A 15,901-nucleotide genomic window follows, 5' to 3' on the forward strand; every position below is an offset into this window, starting at 1 on the left:
TCTTCCTTGGGGCCAGTGAGCATCTAGTACAGTAAAATCCACTGGATTCCTAACACATAGGATGAGCCAGGAGAAGAGGAAGCTGGGGATGAATCAGCTTTTGAATCAGGCCTTTGTTCATTCTCCACCACATTTCTGCCTCCCCGTTGCTAAGCTTCTGAGAGAAGGCTTTGACATTCCCTGGGTCCCACATGATTTCTGTTCTCTTGGACGCTCGCTCGAGGAGTTCACCTCTCTCCATCAATAGCAGTTGTACTGGGGCTTCCATAGTGCGGGATGTGACATAGCCTATTTGCCCTCTGGCATGTCTCCATCGAAGTTAGGCAAAATCTATATATAGATTAGATTTTATGGCCATGTAACAAATTGCCACACAGGTAGCAGCTTAAAACAGCATAAATTTATTAAGTTGAAAAATCTGTGGATCAAGAGCTCATTTGCGCCCTCTGTTGAGGCTTCACCAGCGTGAAGCTAAGGGATTAGAAGATGGGGGAAATCGTATCCAGACTCTAGGCTGTTGGCAGAACAGGTTCCTGGTGGCCACAGACTTCTCTCCCTCTGCTGGCTGTCAGTGCCATTGCGGTTCCTCACAGTGCCTGGCCCCTCAACCTTCAAAGTCAGCAGAGGAGATTCTCCCTGGTGTAGAGTTCCTCTTATGCTTTAAATCTGTCTGACTTCCTCCAGAAATCAAAGGGCACTCAGGCCAGATGAGCCAAATCCTCGCTAAAAGGAGAGGGCAGAGTGTGAGTGCAGGGGACTCCCAGAAGGTTCCTGAGTGACAGAAAATGGCCCTGAAGGAGGAGAGGAGGGAAGGAGATAGGCAGATGAATGCTTAACATCTCAGCTTCATGTAAGAAAGAGAGAGTGTGGGATGGGCCAGGAAGCTCCAGGTTCACATTATCAGACCCACCAGCGTCAGAGGCCCAGGCGAGCTTGGATCCAGGGACTATACTTGGCCACATTGGTATAGACACCTGGACGGTTGGGCAGGGCACAGCCCTTGCCCCAGCTCACCACACCCACCAGGACCCAGTGGCCGGACTCCATACAGGTCAGGGGTCCTCCAGAGTCACCCTGCAGGAAAAAGGTAAGCTTAAGCCATGGCTCTCTTTCAAGGCCACTTTCCTAGGTCTAGTTCCCTGGGGTAGTAGCTTTAGGTTGGGGGTCTGCAACCTCCTCAGTCCTGGATTCTAGGGAGGTAAGTGGCTGGGGAACCAATTCCAGAGGGTGAGGGTTAGCAGACACACCTGGCAGGCATCCTTGTGGCCTCTGCGGTAGCCAGCACACAAGTTCCCTGGTAGCACTATGCGCTCACCCTGGGGCACATTGGCACCCACGTGATAGAGGCGGTCACAGGCTCGAGAGTCCAGCAGCGGCACCCTCACTCCTTGCAAGGGTCTTCCCTTGGGGAGTGGTACTGAGGGAAGAGGGACAGATCTGAGAATCAGGAGATGGGACAGCTTAAAGTGGGGCTTGATGGGAAAAGATGAGTGGGAGGGGTTTGACTTGCACACCAGGATCCTTGAGTCTGATAGAGTCTGATAGAGTCTGATAGTTTGGGCTCATGTGATGCTGGGTCTCACACTGGGACTGTGAAAGACCAGGATTTAAAGTCAAATGGAGGAGAAAGGGATGCCCAGTGCCCCCATAACCTGACTATGCTTTACCTCCTGGGCTGAGGCTACCCCAGCCAGTGACCCAGCATGGAGACCCTGGTGGTGGATGGGACCCTGGTGCAGGTAGGCAGACAGGCTGGATGCGGGAGCTCAGGGACACTGGGTGATGCAGCTGCAGCAGTGCCAGGTCACCACGGGCCTCGTCCTCAGAGTAGTCAGGAGGCAGCAGCACCCGTAGCACAGGAACCAAGAGCTCATGGGATGACGTGACATCCAGACTCAGTGCCCCCAGGAGCACACTGTACTCTGATGGCAGTACCCGTCTGCAGAACAGACGGGGCTGCTGACACTACCTGGACCATGGGCCTGTCAGGAGCCAGCACTGCTCACCCCTCCCCAGGCAGCACTTCTCCCTGTCTTTACTGGAGCTGGAATAGTGAGAGCACTGACCTGGGGAAGCAATGACCTGCTGTCAACACCCACTGGGGTGCGATGAGTGACCCTCCACACACATGGGCTCCGTGGTGCTGAATGCTTGCTTGCCATGGCCATTCCCCATCCTGAGCATCCCGGCCCCCAACGATCCGGCTGGACATGTGGGGCTGCCCGCAAGCTGTGATAGAATAAGTGGCTTGCGATAGAATGAGGCTTGGCTGGGACTCAGGGATCTGGGGAGTCGGTGTAGGAAGGGGGACAGGGCTGAGCTGAGGAGGGAGTTGGTTGCCAACCTTCCTTACCTGTACACTCCTGCACCCTGGTTCCTGCAGGAGGAAGCAGGCAAGGGCCTAGATTAGGGATTTGGTGCCAGGTAACAGAGCCTGGGTCAGTGATTAGATTAGGTAGAAGGTAGAACATATTTGTTACACTGACCTCATGCTAAGCTTCTGTGCCATTGGTTGCCTGCATCACCCTCCCCAGAGCCCTGGGAGGTGGGGGGAGGGTCTTAAGCGCTACATACATACAGCACACTACATACATACAGCACACTACATACATACAGCACACTACATACATACAGCACACTACATGCATACAGCACACTACTCAGACTTGGAGAGCCCAAGGACAGTGCCAGAGAGTCTCTGTGCCTGGGAAGAAAGATCAGATGCCCCGTACTGCTCTAGAGGCACCAGGCTCTGGGAGAGATGAGGTGAGCACCCCTAGCCCTCACCCCCACTTACCTAACACCAACAGCAGCAGGATCTGGGGGTGGGAAGCACCCCTCATTGTATCTTCAGGACTGGCCTGGGTGCAGGGAGCTTGGTCTCTGGTCTGGAAGAGGCGGGGAGCAGAGAGGAACATTCTAGGCTAGGGGGCATGTCCTACCCAGCCCTGTACCTCTGTGGCTGTTTTGTCTGCCGTTAATTTCTGCTTGGTCCTGAACCTGTCACTGAAGCCCAGACTCTCCACCTCTACGTGTGACTTAGACTCCATGTGATCAACCTCTGACAAAGCATACCCAACCTCAGGTCTGGGCACCTTAGGCCTCAGTAGGAACCCTAGAGCCTCACCCTCTGGTCCCCATCTTTCATTCCCTAGCACCCCTTAGGTCCAGCTCTTACCCTTGAAGCCTGGTGTCCCTCTGATGAGGCCAGGGGAGGGCCTGGGGGCTTAAAAGAGAAAGGAGGTGGAGGCCCAGGTAATTATCAAGGTCAAGGCGGAGCTGTGGCCGCACCTCAACAGCTTTAAACAAAGATGCTTTGAGCAGAACTTAAGAGGTGCAGGCAAAGGACACCAGGTGCTGAGAAGTGGCGTGGGGAGGGGCTTGGGGGAGCTGCGGTTAGACCAGGAAGCTTCAGAAGATCCTTGGCAGCTCATCTCTAAACCTGATCCTGCTGCCTTGTGAAAGAAGTTGCTGGGGCTTCTGAGTTCTATTGTTCAGCTCAGTAATCCCAGCTCAGCCATGGCGGCTTACCTTACATGGAAGCTCAGACCCCAGACCCACGCTCAGGCATGCAGCTGACTGCACACAGAGCCCAACCTGGCCAGCCCCTTCTGGATTTTAGGTCAGTATGAGATTGGAGTGGAGAGTGACCAATTTCAAATTGTCACAACACCTTGGACACAAGCCGCACTATGCACGATCAGGGAAATGGTGTACTCTTTGGTTTGGGGGTGGCCAGGACAGATAGAGCAAGGAACCCTAGAACTGAGCTGAGGCCAGTGCCATGACTTTGAATCTATAAAACTACGAGATAAGAGATCTCTTTTCTTTATAAAGTTAACCTCCTTCTGGAATTTCGTTATAGTCATGAAAAGCCAATAAAGAAGAGGACACATTCATTCTAAGAGTTCCCAGTGGGCAAAACTGTTCTCAGTACAGGGATGGCACTCAAGAATTGGGACTAAATAGAAAAGGCTGAGCAAGACAACAGTCTGAAGGCAAGACAGAGAGATAGAGACAAGGACTCTGGTGCAGTTCAGTGCTTTGATACAGGGAGGAAGCCAGCCTTCAGTCTTGGCTTCTGCTGTCCACAGCCAAAGACCAAACTTAAAACCCACACTTAAGGCTTGAGAACATGGCTAAAATGGCACAGTGCTTCCAAACACTCAAAAGACCCCGTGTTTTACCCCAGGATAACGTAACCTGAGAGTGGGAGCTGTCTGAGAATTTGGCGCAGTTCGGGGGTAAAATCTGCAACTGGTTGAATGTTGTACCTCTGAACCTTGGGAGAAAGAAGAGAATACCCCAAAACCAACCTAGATACCAGCACAGACTGTGTGCAGAGCCTGTCTCCCTGTTAGACTCAGTCTTATTATCATTAGAATGGTAAGAAACAACGTGCATCCCCCGTACCTGGGCTTGCACTCCCCAACAAATTCCATGTAGCTAGGCCATGGTCCTAAGATCGTAAGTCATGTTGAATGGGCCATGGTGAGAGCAGGGGCGTGTGCTACTGGTGTGATAGGGTGCACTCAGGTGTGGGTTATGGTAAGGAGTTTTTCCCATCAGTCCCCATCCCAGGCTTCTCATCGTTCAAAAAGCCTGGAGCTATAACCATCATTCTATAAGTCGTCATTCATGGTACATTAACAGGAGAGGGTCTGAGGCAGGATAAAAAAACCAGAAAGAAACAAAGGAAAGAGAAGGTGGCCCTCTCCTTGGAGTCTGGCTGATTTCTCTCGTCTGCTGGATGTCCCCTATTAGCTGGGCAGTGGTAGTGTAGTGCCAGGGAAGTTTTAGTGATTCCCCAAAACCAGACAGGAGCCGATCTGATGCAATCATAGTAGGGCCTTTTTATTCATGCTAGCAGGGTTATGCTGACCACATACCCTGTAATGTTCTGTATGTTATAAGGGTTGTCAATCTTAAGCAATTCCCTAGCTGTAGCCTTCACTCAAGACCAAGCAAGCAAGAGGTCAGTTTGATCTGTTAGGTCTAAACTACTAAGGAGACAAGGAAAGAAGACGGACTACCCTACAGCCCTGTGTCTGTATAAGAATGCTCTCATTGTGGTTTTTGCCTGAGTTGGCCCTGAACATGTTACCCTGGCTGATCAGTCATGGGATGTGTGATCAATAAGTCATCCCTTTTTATCTGAGACCATTGTTTGGGTGGTTCGTGGGGTGACTCCTGGACCCTAACACCTTCTCCCTTGAGGCAGCTCTTGCGGGGTGGTCTATCATAGCAACAGAGACAAACTGGGACACGTCTATCCAAAGATCTGCGTCAAACCTTCTTACTAAACTCCCATGCTGCTTCCTACCAGCCATGCTGGTTGGCTTCCATCAAGTTGCAGGTTGACACAAGCCTAGACATATCTGGAAAGAAGGAAGATTAATTGAGAAAGTGCCTCTAGAAGATTTGACTGGGTGTACTTTACATTTTTTCCCCCTAAAGATTTATTTACTTATTTTATGTATGTGAGTATATTGTAACTCTCTTCAGACACATCAGAAGAGGACATTACAGATGGTTGTGAGCCACTGTGTGGTTCCTGGGAACTGAACTCAGGACCTCTAGAAGAGCAGTCAGTGCTCTTAACCTCTGAGCCATCTCTCTAATCCTTTGTTTGTTTGTTTGTTTGCTTTTTCAAGACATGGTTCCTCTGTCACTCACTTTGTAGACGAGACTGGGCTTGAAATCAGAGCTCCGCCTACCTGTGCTTCCAGAGTCTTGGGATTAAGGGTATGTGGCACCATGCCTAGCTGGCCAGGCATGCTTTAATCCCAGCACTAGGGAGGCAGAGGCAGGCCAGGATCTCTGAGTTAGAGGCCAACCTGGTCTATGGAATGTGTTCCAGGACAGCTAGTGTATTCTGTTTTGAATTACCAAACCAACCAAACAAACAAACAAACAAAAACCAAATTTTCTTGTGCACAGTCTTGTAGCATTGTCTTGGTCAGTGATTGGGATGGTAGTGCACAAGTCACTATTGGCAGCATCCTCCTGGGGTGAACGATCCTGGATTTTATAAGAAAGCAGGCTGAGGAAGCTATGAGGAGCAAGCTCCTCCACACTCTGCTTCAGCTCCTACCTCCAGGTCCCTGCCTTGAGCTCCTGTCCTGACTCCTCTCAGGGATGGACTGGGACATGTAGTTGTAAGCTGAAATAAGCCCTTTCCTCCCTAAGTTGATTGTGATTGTGGTGTTTTACCTGTGTGTGTGTATGTGTGTGTGTGTGTGTGTGTGCTTTCTCTGTGTCACCCTGGCTGTTCTGGAACTCGATCTATAGACCAGGCTGGCCTTGAACTCAGAGATCTGTCTGCCTCTGTCTCCGAGTGCTGGGGTTAAAGGCATGTGCCACCACCGCCAGGCTTGGCTGTGATGTTTTACCACAACAGCAGAAGCTCTAACTAGATACCTGTTTATCCTGAAATTCTATCCTGCATCTAGCCAGGAATCTCAGCTTCCTGTGGAGCTGGGGCTCCTGTCCACACTCCACTGTCACTGCCAGTGAGCTGCCTGCAACCAAAGCCTAGACAAGCTATCATGGACCCTGGGCTGGATCACTCACTCAAGATGAACCCAGGGAAGTCTCAAGGTCTCCATAACGTTCTGCAAAGTGCCAACTCAGATATGCACAAGTTTATTGGCAAAGAAGACAAGACAAGAGCCTGGTGAAGCAAGATATCCCTACCCTACCCTGAATGTCCTGGGGCTGCAGACAATGGGCCCAAAGCTGCAGCCTCATGAACTCAGGTGGGCCTCAGGAGCCAGGGAGCCTGGAGCAGACTGACAAACAGCAGTGGCAGGTCCATATCATGCATGACTGCACCATTGAGGATCATCATGGTTTCGATCCAGTTGTAGTAATGGCTGACGTTGGTATAGATGCCAGGCAGGTTGGGCCGCCCGCAGCCTATTCCCCAGCTCACAATTCCAATCTGATACCAGATACCATCCATGTTGCAGACCAAGGGTCCTCCTGAGTCACCCTGAGGAGCAGCAAGGGTGAGTCCGGCAGTTTGATAGGTGGGGTTGGGGAAGAGGCCATGGGGACAGGGAGCACAGTGGGGTAGAAGACTGAGTGAGGTCTCTCCTGGCAGCCACAGAGCCTCAGCCTCTTCATCAGGAAAGTAGGGCCATGATTTCCACCTCTGAGGGTCTCAGGGATGATGGAGAAAAATATCATAAGTGGGAAATGAGAGGTAGGTTTATAGGCCGGGTAATTATAGGCTATAAGTGATTTCTCATAGATGAAGCGATGGCAGGCTGATGGCAGACCTGGAGCGAGCTCTCCAGAAGGCGGTGAAGGAGAAGAGGGCTTCCTCAGAAGGGCAGGAAGACTCACATTGCAGGTGTCTGCGCTCCCATCCTCAGCACCAGCACAGAACACGTCCTTTGTGATCAAGTGGTGTAGGGAGCGAATCTCGAACAGTTCCTGGCACCTGCTGTTGTTTAGGATGGCGACCTGTACTTCTCGGAGGTGATAGGGTGGTGGCAGAGGCTCTGGGGGAAGAAAGACACAGAGCACAGTATTGAGATCTCTTCTACGCTCTAGGGCAAGAGGACACAGCTTACATGATGGTGGTGTCCCCTGCTGATCACCCCACACCATGGACAGTCCAGTATGACAGAAGGAACCAGAGTGGAGCCAAATGTTGAAGTTCCCTGAGTCCCCCAGTTTCTCCATGATTGCACTGGAAGGGCTAGCTCCTGAGTGTGCCAGTGGAGGCAGGCCGAGAGGGGTTAGGGGTGCTGAGATAGTTTGGGGACGCAGGATCCCAAGATGGAGATTCCCAAATTCACTAGCTTGCTGGTGCATGCCTGGACTCTCAGCATGGCGGTGACAGGATTGTGAGTTTGAGGCCAGCCTAGACTACAAAGGGAAACATTGTCTTTAAAATGTTCTCAGGGTTGGGGCTGGAAAACTGATAAGAGCACTTACTGCCCTTGCAGAGGACCCAGGTTTAGTCCGAGTGCACATGCTCGAGTGCATGTACACACACACACACACACACACACACACAAACACACACAAACACACACACACACACACACACACACACACACACACACACACACCACACTCAGGTACACATGCACAAAGTAAAATAAGATGAAATTTAAGAAATATTCCCAGGACCAATAGGTAAAAAAACACTTGTAGCTGGGCAGTGGTGGCACACGCCTTTAATCCTAGCATTTGGGAGGCAGAGGCAGGCAGATTTCTGAGTTCAAGGCCAGCCTGGTCTACAGAGTGAGTTCCAGGACAGCCAAGGTTACACAGAGAAATCCTGTCTTGAAAAACCAAACCAAAACAAACCAAAACAAACCAAAACAAACCAAACCAAAACAAAACAAAACAAAAAAAACCACTTATAATACAAACCTGAGGACTAGCGTTCAAGCCCCACAGATACCTGATCAGTACACAGAACCCATTCAAACACCAGGTGTAGAAGTGTGCATTAGTTACTTATTTTTCTTTCTTTTCTTTCTTTCTTCCTTTCTTTCTTTCTTCCTTCCTTCCTTCCTTTCTTTTTTTCTTTCTTCCTTTATTTCTTTTTTAAGATTTATTTATTTTATGTTTATGATTATACTGTCACTCTCTTCAAACACACCAGAAGAGAGCATCAGATCCCATTACATGTGGTTGGGAGCCACCATGTGGTTGCTGCGACTTAAACTCAGGACCTTCGGAAGAGCAGACAGTGCTCTTAAATGCTGAGCCATCTCTCCAGCCCCCAAGCTGTGCATCTGTAATCCTAGCAACCCCACTTCAGGATGGGAGGCAGAAGAATTGCACAGAAACGCATGGGCTGGCCAGCCCTGGGTACACCATGATGCAGTAGCAACAAGGAAAACAAGAGAGTGGTGTGAACCAAAGCTCAACACCATTCTCAGCTAAGATGTGGAAAGTTTAGGATCAGCCTGAGCTATTCAAGACAGGACTTCAAAAACAAAGCAAGAAAGAAAAAGATTAACATGCCACAGACCAAAATTTATGAGAAATTGCAAAAGCAGTTTTTGGCAGAAACTGGTAGCTACCAATACTTACGTTAACAAAGAGGGAAACCATAAATCAACAATTTCCCCTACCATCTAAGGAAACAGAAAGCAAGTGCAAATTAAACCCAGTGCTGGTAGGCTGAATGGCAATGGCACGCCTTCAATCCCAGCACCCAGGTGGCAGAGGCAGGCAGATCTCTGATTTCAAGGCCAGCCTGGTCTACAGAGTGAGTTCCAGGGCTACACAGAGAAACCCTGTCTCGAAAAACCAAAAACAACCAACCCTGAAAGCTGGCTGAGAAACAGAATAACAGACGTGCAGCAGACGCTGACAAGTGCCTGTGATTTCATATCCAGGAGGCCCACAGAAAGACCACGTGTTCAAGGCTAGCCTGGTCTACACAATGAGTTCCGGAACTCTGTAACAAACAGATGAGAGCAGAGGACAGGGTGATAAACAAGCCAGACAGAAAAATCAATGCACCCAAAAGTTGGTTCTTGAGAAAGTAGCACAAAAGACAAAATGGAAACATTCCTCCTGATCTTAAGAGCAAGGGAGAGCCTGGAGTAGTGCAAGCCTTTAATCTCAGCGCTAGGGAGGCAGAAACAGGCAGGTCTCTGTGAGCTCAAGGACAGACAGGTCTACATAGTGAGTTCTGGCTGGCAACATAGCAAGACCCTGTCTCAAAGGGGGGGGGGCTTTTTCAGAGAAGCCCAAACCTGTGCTCTTTAAAAAAAAAAAAAGATTTATTTATAGGAACGAGGATAGAGTGAGATGAAGCAATGATGAAAGACTCAGAGGACACCTGACCCTGCCCATGAAGTGGGACCTGGGGATTGAACTCAGATCATTAGGCTTGGCAGCAAACTTCTTCATCACACCAGTGCTCTTCAATCAGTCTTTTTGAGTATCTCCCTCTTAACCATCATGCTTTTTTTTTCTTTTTAAAGATTGATTTATTTATTTTTTGTATGTGAGTACACTGTTGCTGTCTTCAGACACACTAGAAGAAGGCATCAGATCCCATTACAGATGAGATTGCTGGGAATTGAACTCAGGACCTCTGGAAGAGCTGTCAGTGCTCTTAACCGCCGAGCTGTCTCTCCAGCCCCACCCATCATGCTTAACATGTATATCACAATATTATAACAAGCCCCAACTCTACTTCAGGAGAACAGCAACAAAGAAAAGAAAAAGGAAAGCTGAATGAGAATTTTATTCCAATGAATTAGATAGCCTGCCCACCAAGGTGACTCAGGAAAAATCCCAGGAATCTCGTACACTATTAAACAGACTCAAGATAGAGCCATAATAAACAAAGAGATAGAGTTAGCAATCAAGATTTCCCCGACAAAGGAGAAGTGCCTGAGTGTGTCACTGGGGAATTCTATGGATGTGTAAAGAAAAAAGATCTGTGATCCTTCTGAACTCTCCCTAAAAACAGACCAGAGAAACACTTCCTGATTTACACACCCAGCCAGTGAGACCAGACAAACATAAAAGCCAAAAAGAAAACCAGAACTTGGGACCACTTCTGAACATCCTAAAGTGGGGTGGTGGTGGTGCATGCCTTAAATCCTACCCAGTACTAAACATGTAGAGGCAGATGGGGTTTAAGGCCAGCCTGGTCTACATAGCGAGTCCCAGAACACCCAGGGCTATGTAGAGACTCCATCTCAACAAATAAATAAATAATAAAAAGAAATAAATGAGTAATACAAAATACAAAAATATCTCAGCACGCAGCAATGAGGCCATCAATGCAGGAAAGGGCTGCGGTCCATGAGCAACTGCAAGGGAAAATCAGCACAGAGACACCGAAAAAACCAGTCTCCATCAATGCAGGGAAAGCATTTGATCAAATGCTACAGTCTTTCACATAACAAAGCAGAATTCAGTAGCCAGGCATGGTTGCGTAGGCCTGTAATCCCAGTGCTGGGCCGGTGGGGACAGGCAGCTAGCCTAGCAATGTTGGTGGGCTCATGGTACAGAGAGACCCTGACTCACAAAGCCAAAACCAAACCCAGTGTGGGGCCATTGAGATGGCTCATCTGGTAAAGGCATTTACTGCTGAGCCTGATGACCTGGGTTCTATTCCCAGAGCCCAAATGGTAACAGGAAAGAACTGGTTCCTGCCACTTGTCCTCTGACCTCCACATGCATGCTGTTGTAGGGATGCACTCCTCCCAAAAATAAGTAAAATGTAAAACTATATATGTTTTGACATATGCATGTTTTGTGTGTGCATACTTTATTAATGCATAAAATATACATGCATAAAAGCTGTGGTGACGAGCATCTGAGGAGGCTACAAGGCTGGCTTCTAACCCTCTACACACATGCACATACATATGAAGATGCACGTATTCCCTCCCACCCCACCCCTCAAACCCAAAACTCCCTGCTCTTTCACAACAGCACTAAACCAGCTAGGATCCAAGGGAAACTGCCTCCACAAAGCCACAGCTACATTGTGCTCGATGGTGGAAAAAGCAAAAAGCTTTTGCTCCAGAGTAATAATGAGGTGGACATGCCTCCTTTTTGTGCACAATATCCTGGAAGTTCTAGGCAGAGAAATTAGGCAGGAAAGAGAAGTAAGGGCTGATGAGATGGCCCAGTGATCAGAGGCAAAGCCTGATGGCCCAAGTTCAATTCCCAGGCCACATAATGGAAGAAGAGGACCAACTCCTTTTGCAAATTGTTTTCTCTCTCTCTCACACATACCACACACATACACACAATACACATATACATATAACACACATGCACACACACATAATACATATGACACAAAAAATTCACACACATAATACACACACAACACACACGTATAATACATATACACTCAACACACATGCCACAGAACACACATGCACACACACATATATACACATACAACACATGCACACATACCAAACACACAATGCACATGCACACAGAGTAGATGAATATAATTTTTTAGAGAAAGAATTAAAGGCATTCAAGCTGGAAAGAAGAAAGGATGAATCTTAAAGATGGAACAGTATATGAATGAAACCAGACCCACAGGACCATAAACTGTATTTCATTTATGGGCAGAAAACGATGGCTCCACGCTCAGAAAGCTGGGTTGTGGTCATCAGGGTCTATAGGGAGGGGCTCATGAGGGGTAAAGGCCGGGTGGGAATGAAGGTTCCTAGTTGAACAGTATTGTGAACACACTGAATGGGGCTGGAGCGCACTCTTTGTATGGTTCCTTAATGGTATGTGAATTACAACTTAGAGAGAAGCAAGCCTGGCAGTGGTGGCGCATGCCTTTAATCACAGCACTTAGGAGGCAGAGACAAGCAGATTTCTGAGTTTGAGGCCAGCCTGGTCTACAGAGTGAGTTCCAGGGCAGCCAGGGCTAAAAAGAGAAACCTCATCTCAAAAACAAGAACAACAAATAGGAAAGAAGCAGTTCTCACTAAGGTCACAAGGGGGCAACACTGAAGATACTATGATGCATTTAAGAATCTGGACAGAAAACGCCATTCTTCTGTGACTGTCCTTGTGTAGCATTTCCAGAGCCAGCAAAGAGACAGAAAGCGGGTCTGGGCTGCCAGGAGCTACAGAATCTAGGGGAATGAGGAGACTGAGAGAAATGGCTGAGGGGTATAAAGTTTTCTTGTTTTGTTTTGTTTTGTTTGTTTTAGTCAGTCCTGGTTGGTCTCAAACTAGCTATGGAGTCCAGGATATTGAGTATAGGATATGCGTGAACTCCTGACCTTCCTGCCTTCCCTTCCCAATGGCTGGGCTTATCCCACAATGCCCACTGCGGTTTTTTTGTTTTCCAAGACAGGGTTTCTATTTGTGTAATCCTGGAACTCGCTCTGTAGAGCGGCCGGGCAGGTTTTCCTTTTGAAATGATGAAGATGTTGCAATTAGACAGACAGAGGTGACAGCCTATGGCCTCACCACTCTGAACACGCCTGATCTTGGAGGCTAAACTGTCCCCTAGTGAGGATTTAGAAGCATGACAATGGTGACAGTTTCACTGGTGTTAAAATATGTGATTTTTAACACTGTTCACGTTCATGTGTTGGGGCTAGTAAATTAAATCACTGTCAAGGAGACCGTCCTCAGAAGGCCTTAAGCACCCATTCTGGCTGAGGAAAGCAAGCCTGGCTGAGGCCCTCTCCTGTGTATCTGGCCACACCTGCTCTAGAATAAAAGGGAGCTCCATGCAGGTGGGCAGCAACAGGGGTGGGAGCAAGCAGGAAGGCAGGGGGCTTTCAGAGCTCCAGAGGCCAGAGAAGGGCTTCGGGGCCTTCTGTAGCTGAAACAGGGGACAGAGACGGCGCACCAACATGCCCACCCTCCGTTGCTAATCTCACTCAAATCCTCCTGAAGGACTCCCCAGCCGGTCACCCAACACCTGGGCTGGTGCTGGGACGCGAAGGCGGAAGGCTGCACACAGACAGGCTGGATGTACTTGTTGTAGGTGACTGAGGAGGCCAGCCTCAGCAGGGCGAGGTCATGGGACCTCAGCTTGTCTTCCGAGTTCACGATGATGTCCTTTACCCTGTACCGTCCAGAATAGGCCTTCCTGTCCCAGAAAGATGGCTTGGAAGTAAGCTGCCCGAGCTGGACAGTCCACTTTTCTGGGTCAAGGAAACTAGGAGGGAAAAAAGAAAAGGTTCAGGGCCCTCCGGAGGAACGCTGACCACCTGAGCCCACTGGATCCCTGGGCGAGGTGACACCATGGGTGCCTGTACGATTTATTTGCTGAGACCCCCTTGTAGAAACAGAGCCTAGACAGGGCATGAGCAGATTCCCTTCTCCTGAGACTCTGAGGAGAGAAACAGGAAGACCACAGTGGCCAGTGGTCCGGTCATTTCTTAAGGACACTGGGCCTCTCTGAATAGAATAGATGTCTAGTATGGGGATGTAACACTCGGTTGACAGAGTGTTTGCTTATCATGGGTGAATCCCTGGGTTTGACCCCCCAGCACTGTAGAGACTCAGGCAGGGAAGCACAAGCCTGTAATCCTAGCACGCCAGGAAGTGGAGGCAAGAGGATCACAAGTTCAAAGTCATCCTCTGCTAAGTAAAAAGTTCAAGGTCAGGCTGGGTTATGGCACCTCAAAACCAACCAACCAACCAAACTTGGTGTGGGGCCTAGGATCTGCCTCGTCTTCCTCCAAGGGAAGGTGGAACAAGACTGGAGCCTTCCTGATTTGATTTGGTAGGGGGCAGTAAGCATAGATGAATATACCCCAAACCGCATGGGAATGTTTGAATAAAATATCCGGGAGAATGAGAGTGGTGTTCCCTGCAGAGCCAAGGGGAACGTTATTTGATGTAAGCAGCTGCAGCTCACATTGGAGCTCAGGATATCAGGAGGCTGCCTCACTCAGCTCCTGCCGTCCCAGACTCACTTTCTAAAGCAGTGTGCAGCAGTGAGCACCCAGCGGTGGCTGAGAAGGCTCGCTCCGCAGTGGTGGGACTTCTTCAAGCGCAGGCTGGCCTGCCATGGCCAGCGCCCTCGCAGGGATTCTATCCCGCCCACTATCCGGGACCGAATGTCATTCCGGCGGCCGCACGGCCCTGGGACAGACAGATAAGACACATGGCTGAGGAAGGCCCACAGCATTCCTAGGGTACACTTGTATGGGAGGAGCTGGGGAGAACCATGCAACCGTACACCCCCTTCCTCCAGTATCCTGGGGGTTTGTTGAAGAGGCAGGAGATGGCACAGGAACCCTTTCTACGTGGTTCACCCAGCCCTCCACAGAGCCCATCAGTCACTTGAGAGAAGCTTGATGTCTGTGGTCTTGAGACCTGTGGGGGAGGAGTGGAAAAGGTGAGGCGACCTCTTTAGGCCTGGACTCAGTGGGTGTTTCTCACAGGGACCATAGTTCCTCACCTGCCACCGCCTGGCTTTCTTCACACGATCCTGGGTGGAGGTGAGAAGGTGAGCCTCAGAGGGCCTCCTAGTTTCCCATACTCCCCCATCACCCCCAGTCTGGTGGATGAATCTCCTTAGCTCACCAGATTTCCCCAGCACCACGCACACCAGCAGCAGCAGTAGCAGTATCGGGCCCTGCACACCCATGGCGGCCTCTCTGAAGCCGGGTGCCGAGCCTTAATGTGCTGCCGCTACAGGCTCAGTGGCGCCCCCTAGGGGAGAAGCCGCAGAGTAGGCGCTTGCCTCGGCCACCTCCCAGCTTGACTCCAGACAGGTCCCATAGCACACTCTTTCGTGTAGTGTATCAGTCGATGAACCACGGCCATCTTTTTCTTGTCAGAGCCCAGGAGCTGGATGCCTTCTCTCTTGTGTACTGACAGCTTTCTGTAGGATCAAGGCACTGGCTCTTAGCTAGCACTCCTAGGAAAAGCTCATGAACAGACCTTACGGTATGCTGGCTTGTGTTATGTGTAGTTAAAAGTGATGGCCTGCCGGGCGGTGGTGGCGCACGCCTTTAATCCCAGCACTTGGGAGGCAGAGGCAGGCGGATTTCTGAGTTCGAGGCCAGCCTGGTCTACAGAGCGAGTTCCAGGACAGCCAAGGCTACACAGAGAAACCCTGTCTCGAAAAACCAAAAAAAAAAAAAAAAAGTGATGGCCTTTTGCTGGATGCACTGAACAAAGGCTGGCCCTATTTGAGGGCAGAATTTAGAACTCTATACTCTACCTGCCTACCACTGCCTCACACACTATATGGGGATCACCATTCTTACCCCTTTGTACAGGGACATGTCAGAGTCTATAAAAACATGCTGGTGCATCAGTTATCAGCTTTGAATGCGCAGCCAGCTGGACATTCAAAACCCCCTGCTTCCAAGACTGAAGTTATTATGGAACTCAGAGTACGTAATATGTTCATGGTCAAGGTTTATACAGTAAAGGATATATCAAAACCAGACAT

General features: G+C 49.5%; 1 protein-coding gene across 1 annotated transcript; it reads right to left on the reverse strand.

Moving 5' to 3' along the window:
* Positions 1-400: 400 nt before the first annotated feature.
* LOC116077462 (serine protease 33-like) lies at positions 401-15,127 on the reverse strand. The gene is made up of 13 exons (XM_031352028.1): positions 15,025-15,127; positions 14,900-14,929; positions 14,782-14,814; positions 14,412-14,580; positions 13,368-13,648; positions 7,351-7,508; positions 3,179-3,226; positions 2,798-2,888; positions 2,354-2,377; positions 2,067-2,229; positions 1,668-1,939; positions 1,248-1,417; positions 401-1,074 (listed from the first exon to the last, which is right to left on the reverse strand). The coding sequence occupies exons 1-13, from the start codon at positions 15,086-15,088 to the stop codon at positions 916-918; spliced, it is 1,662 nt and encodes a 553-aa protein (XP_031207888.1). The 5' UTR covers positions 15,089-15,127; the 3' UTR covers positions 401-915.
* Positions 15,128-15,901: the final 774 nt, after the last annotated feature.

This window comes from Mastomys coucha, unplaced genomic scaffold (assembly GCF_008632895.1).
Source record: "Mastomys coucha isolate ucsf_1 unplaced genomic scaffold, UCSF_Mcou_1 pScaffold5, whole genome shotgun sequence".
NCBI classification, from domain to species: domain Eukaryota; kingdom Metazoa; phylum Chordata; class Mammalia; order Rodentia; family Muridae; genus Mastomys; species Mastomys coucha.

What these genes read in the sequence shown, in the direction of transcription:
- LOC116077462 (XM_031352028.1), bottom strand. Translation starts at nt 15,088, where the DNA reads ATGGGTGTGCAGGGCCCGATACTGCTACTGCTGCTGCTGGTGTGCGTG. An exon ending in AGAAAGCCAGGCGGTGGCAG is followed by an intron (nt 14,815 to 14,899) that starts GTGAGGAACTAT and finishes CCTCCCCCACAG; the next exon opens with GTCTCAAGACCACAGACATC. An exon ending in AGACATCAAGCTTCTCTCAA is followed by an intron (nt 14,581 to 14,781) that starts GTGACTGATGGG and finishes TGTCTGTCCCAG; the next exon opens with GGCCGTGCGGCCGCCGGAAT.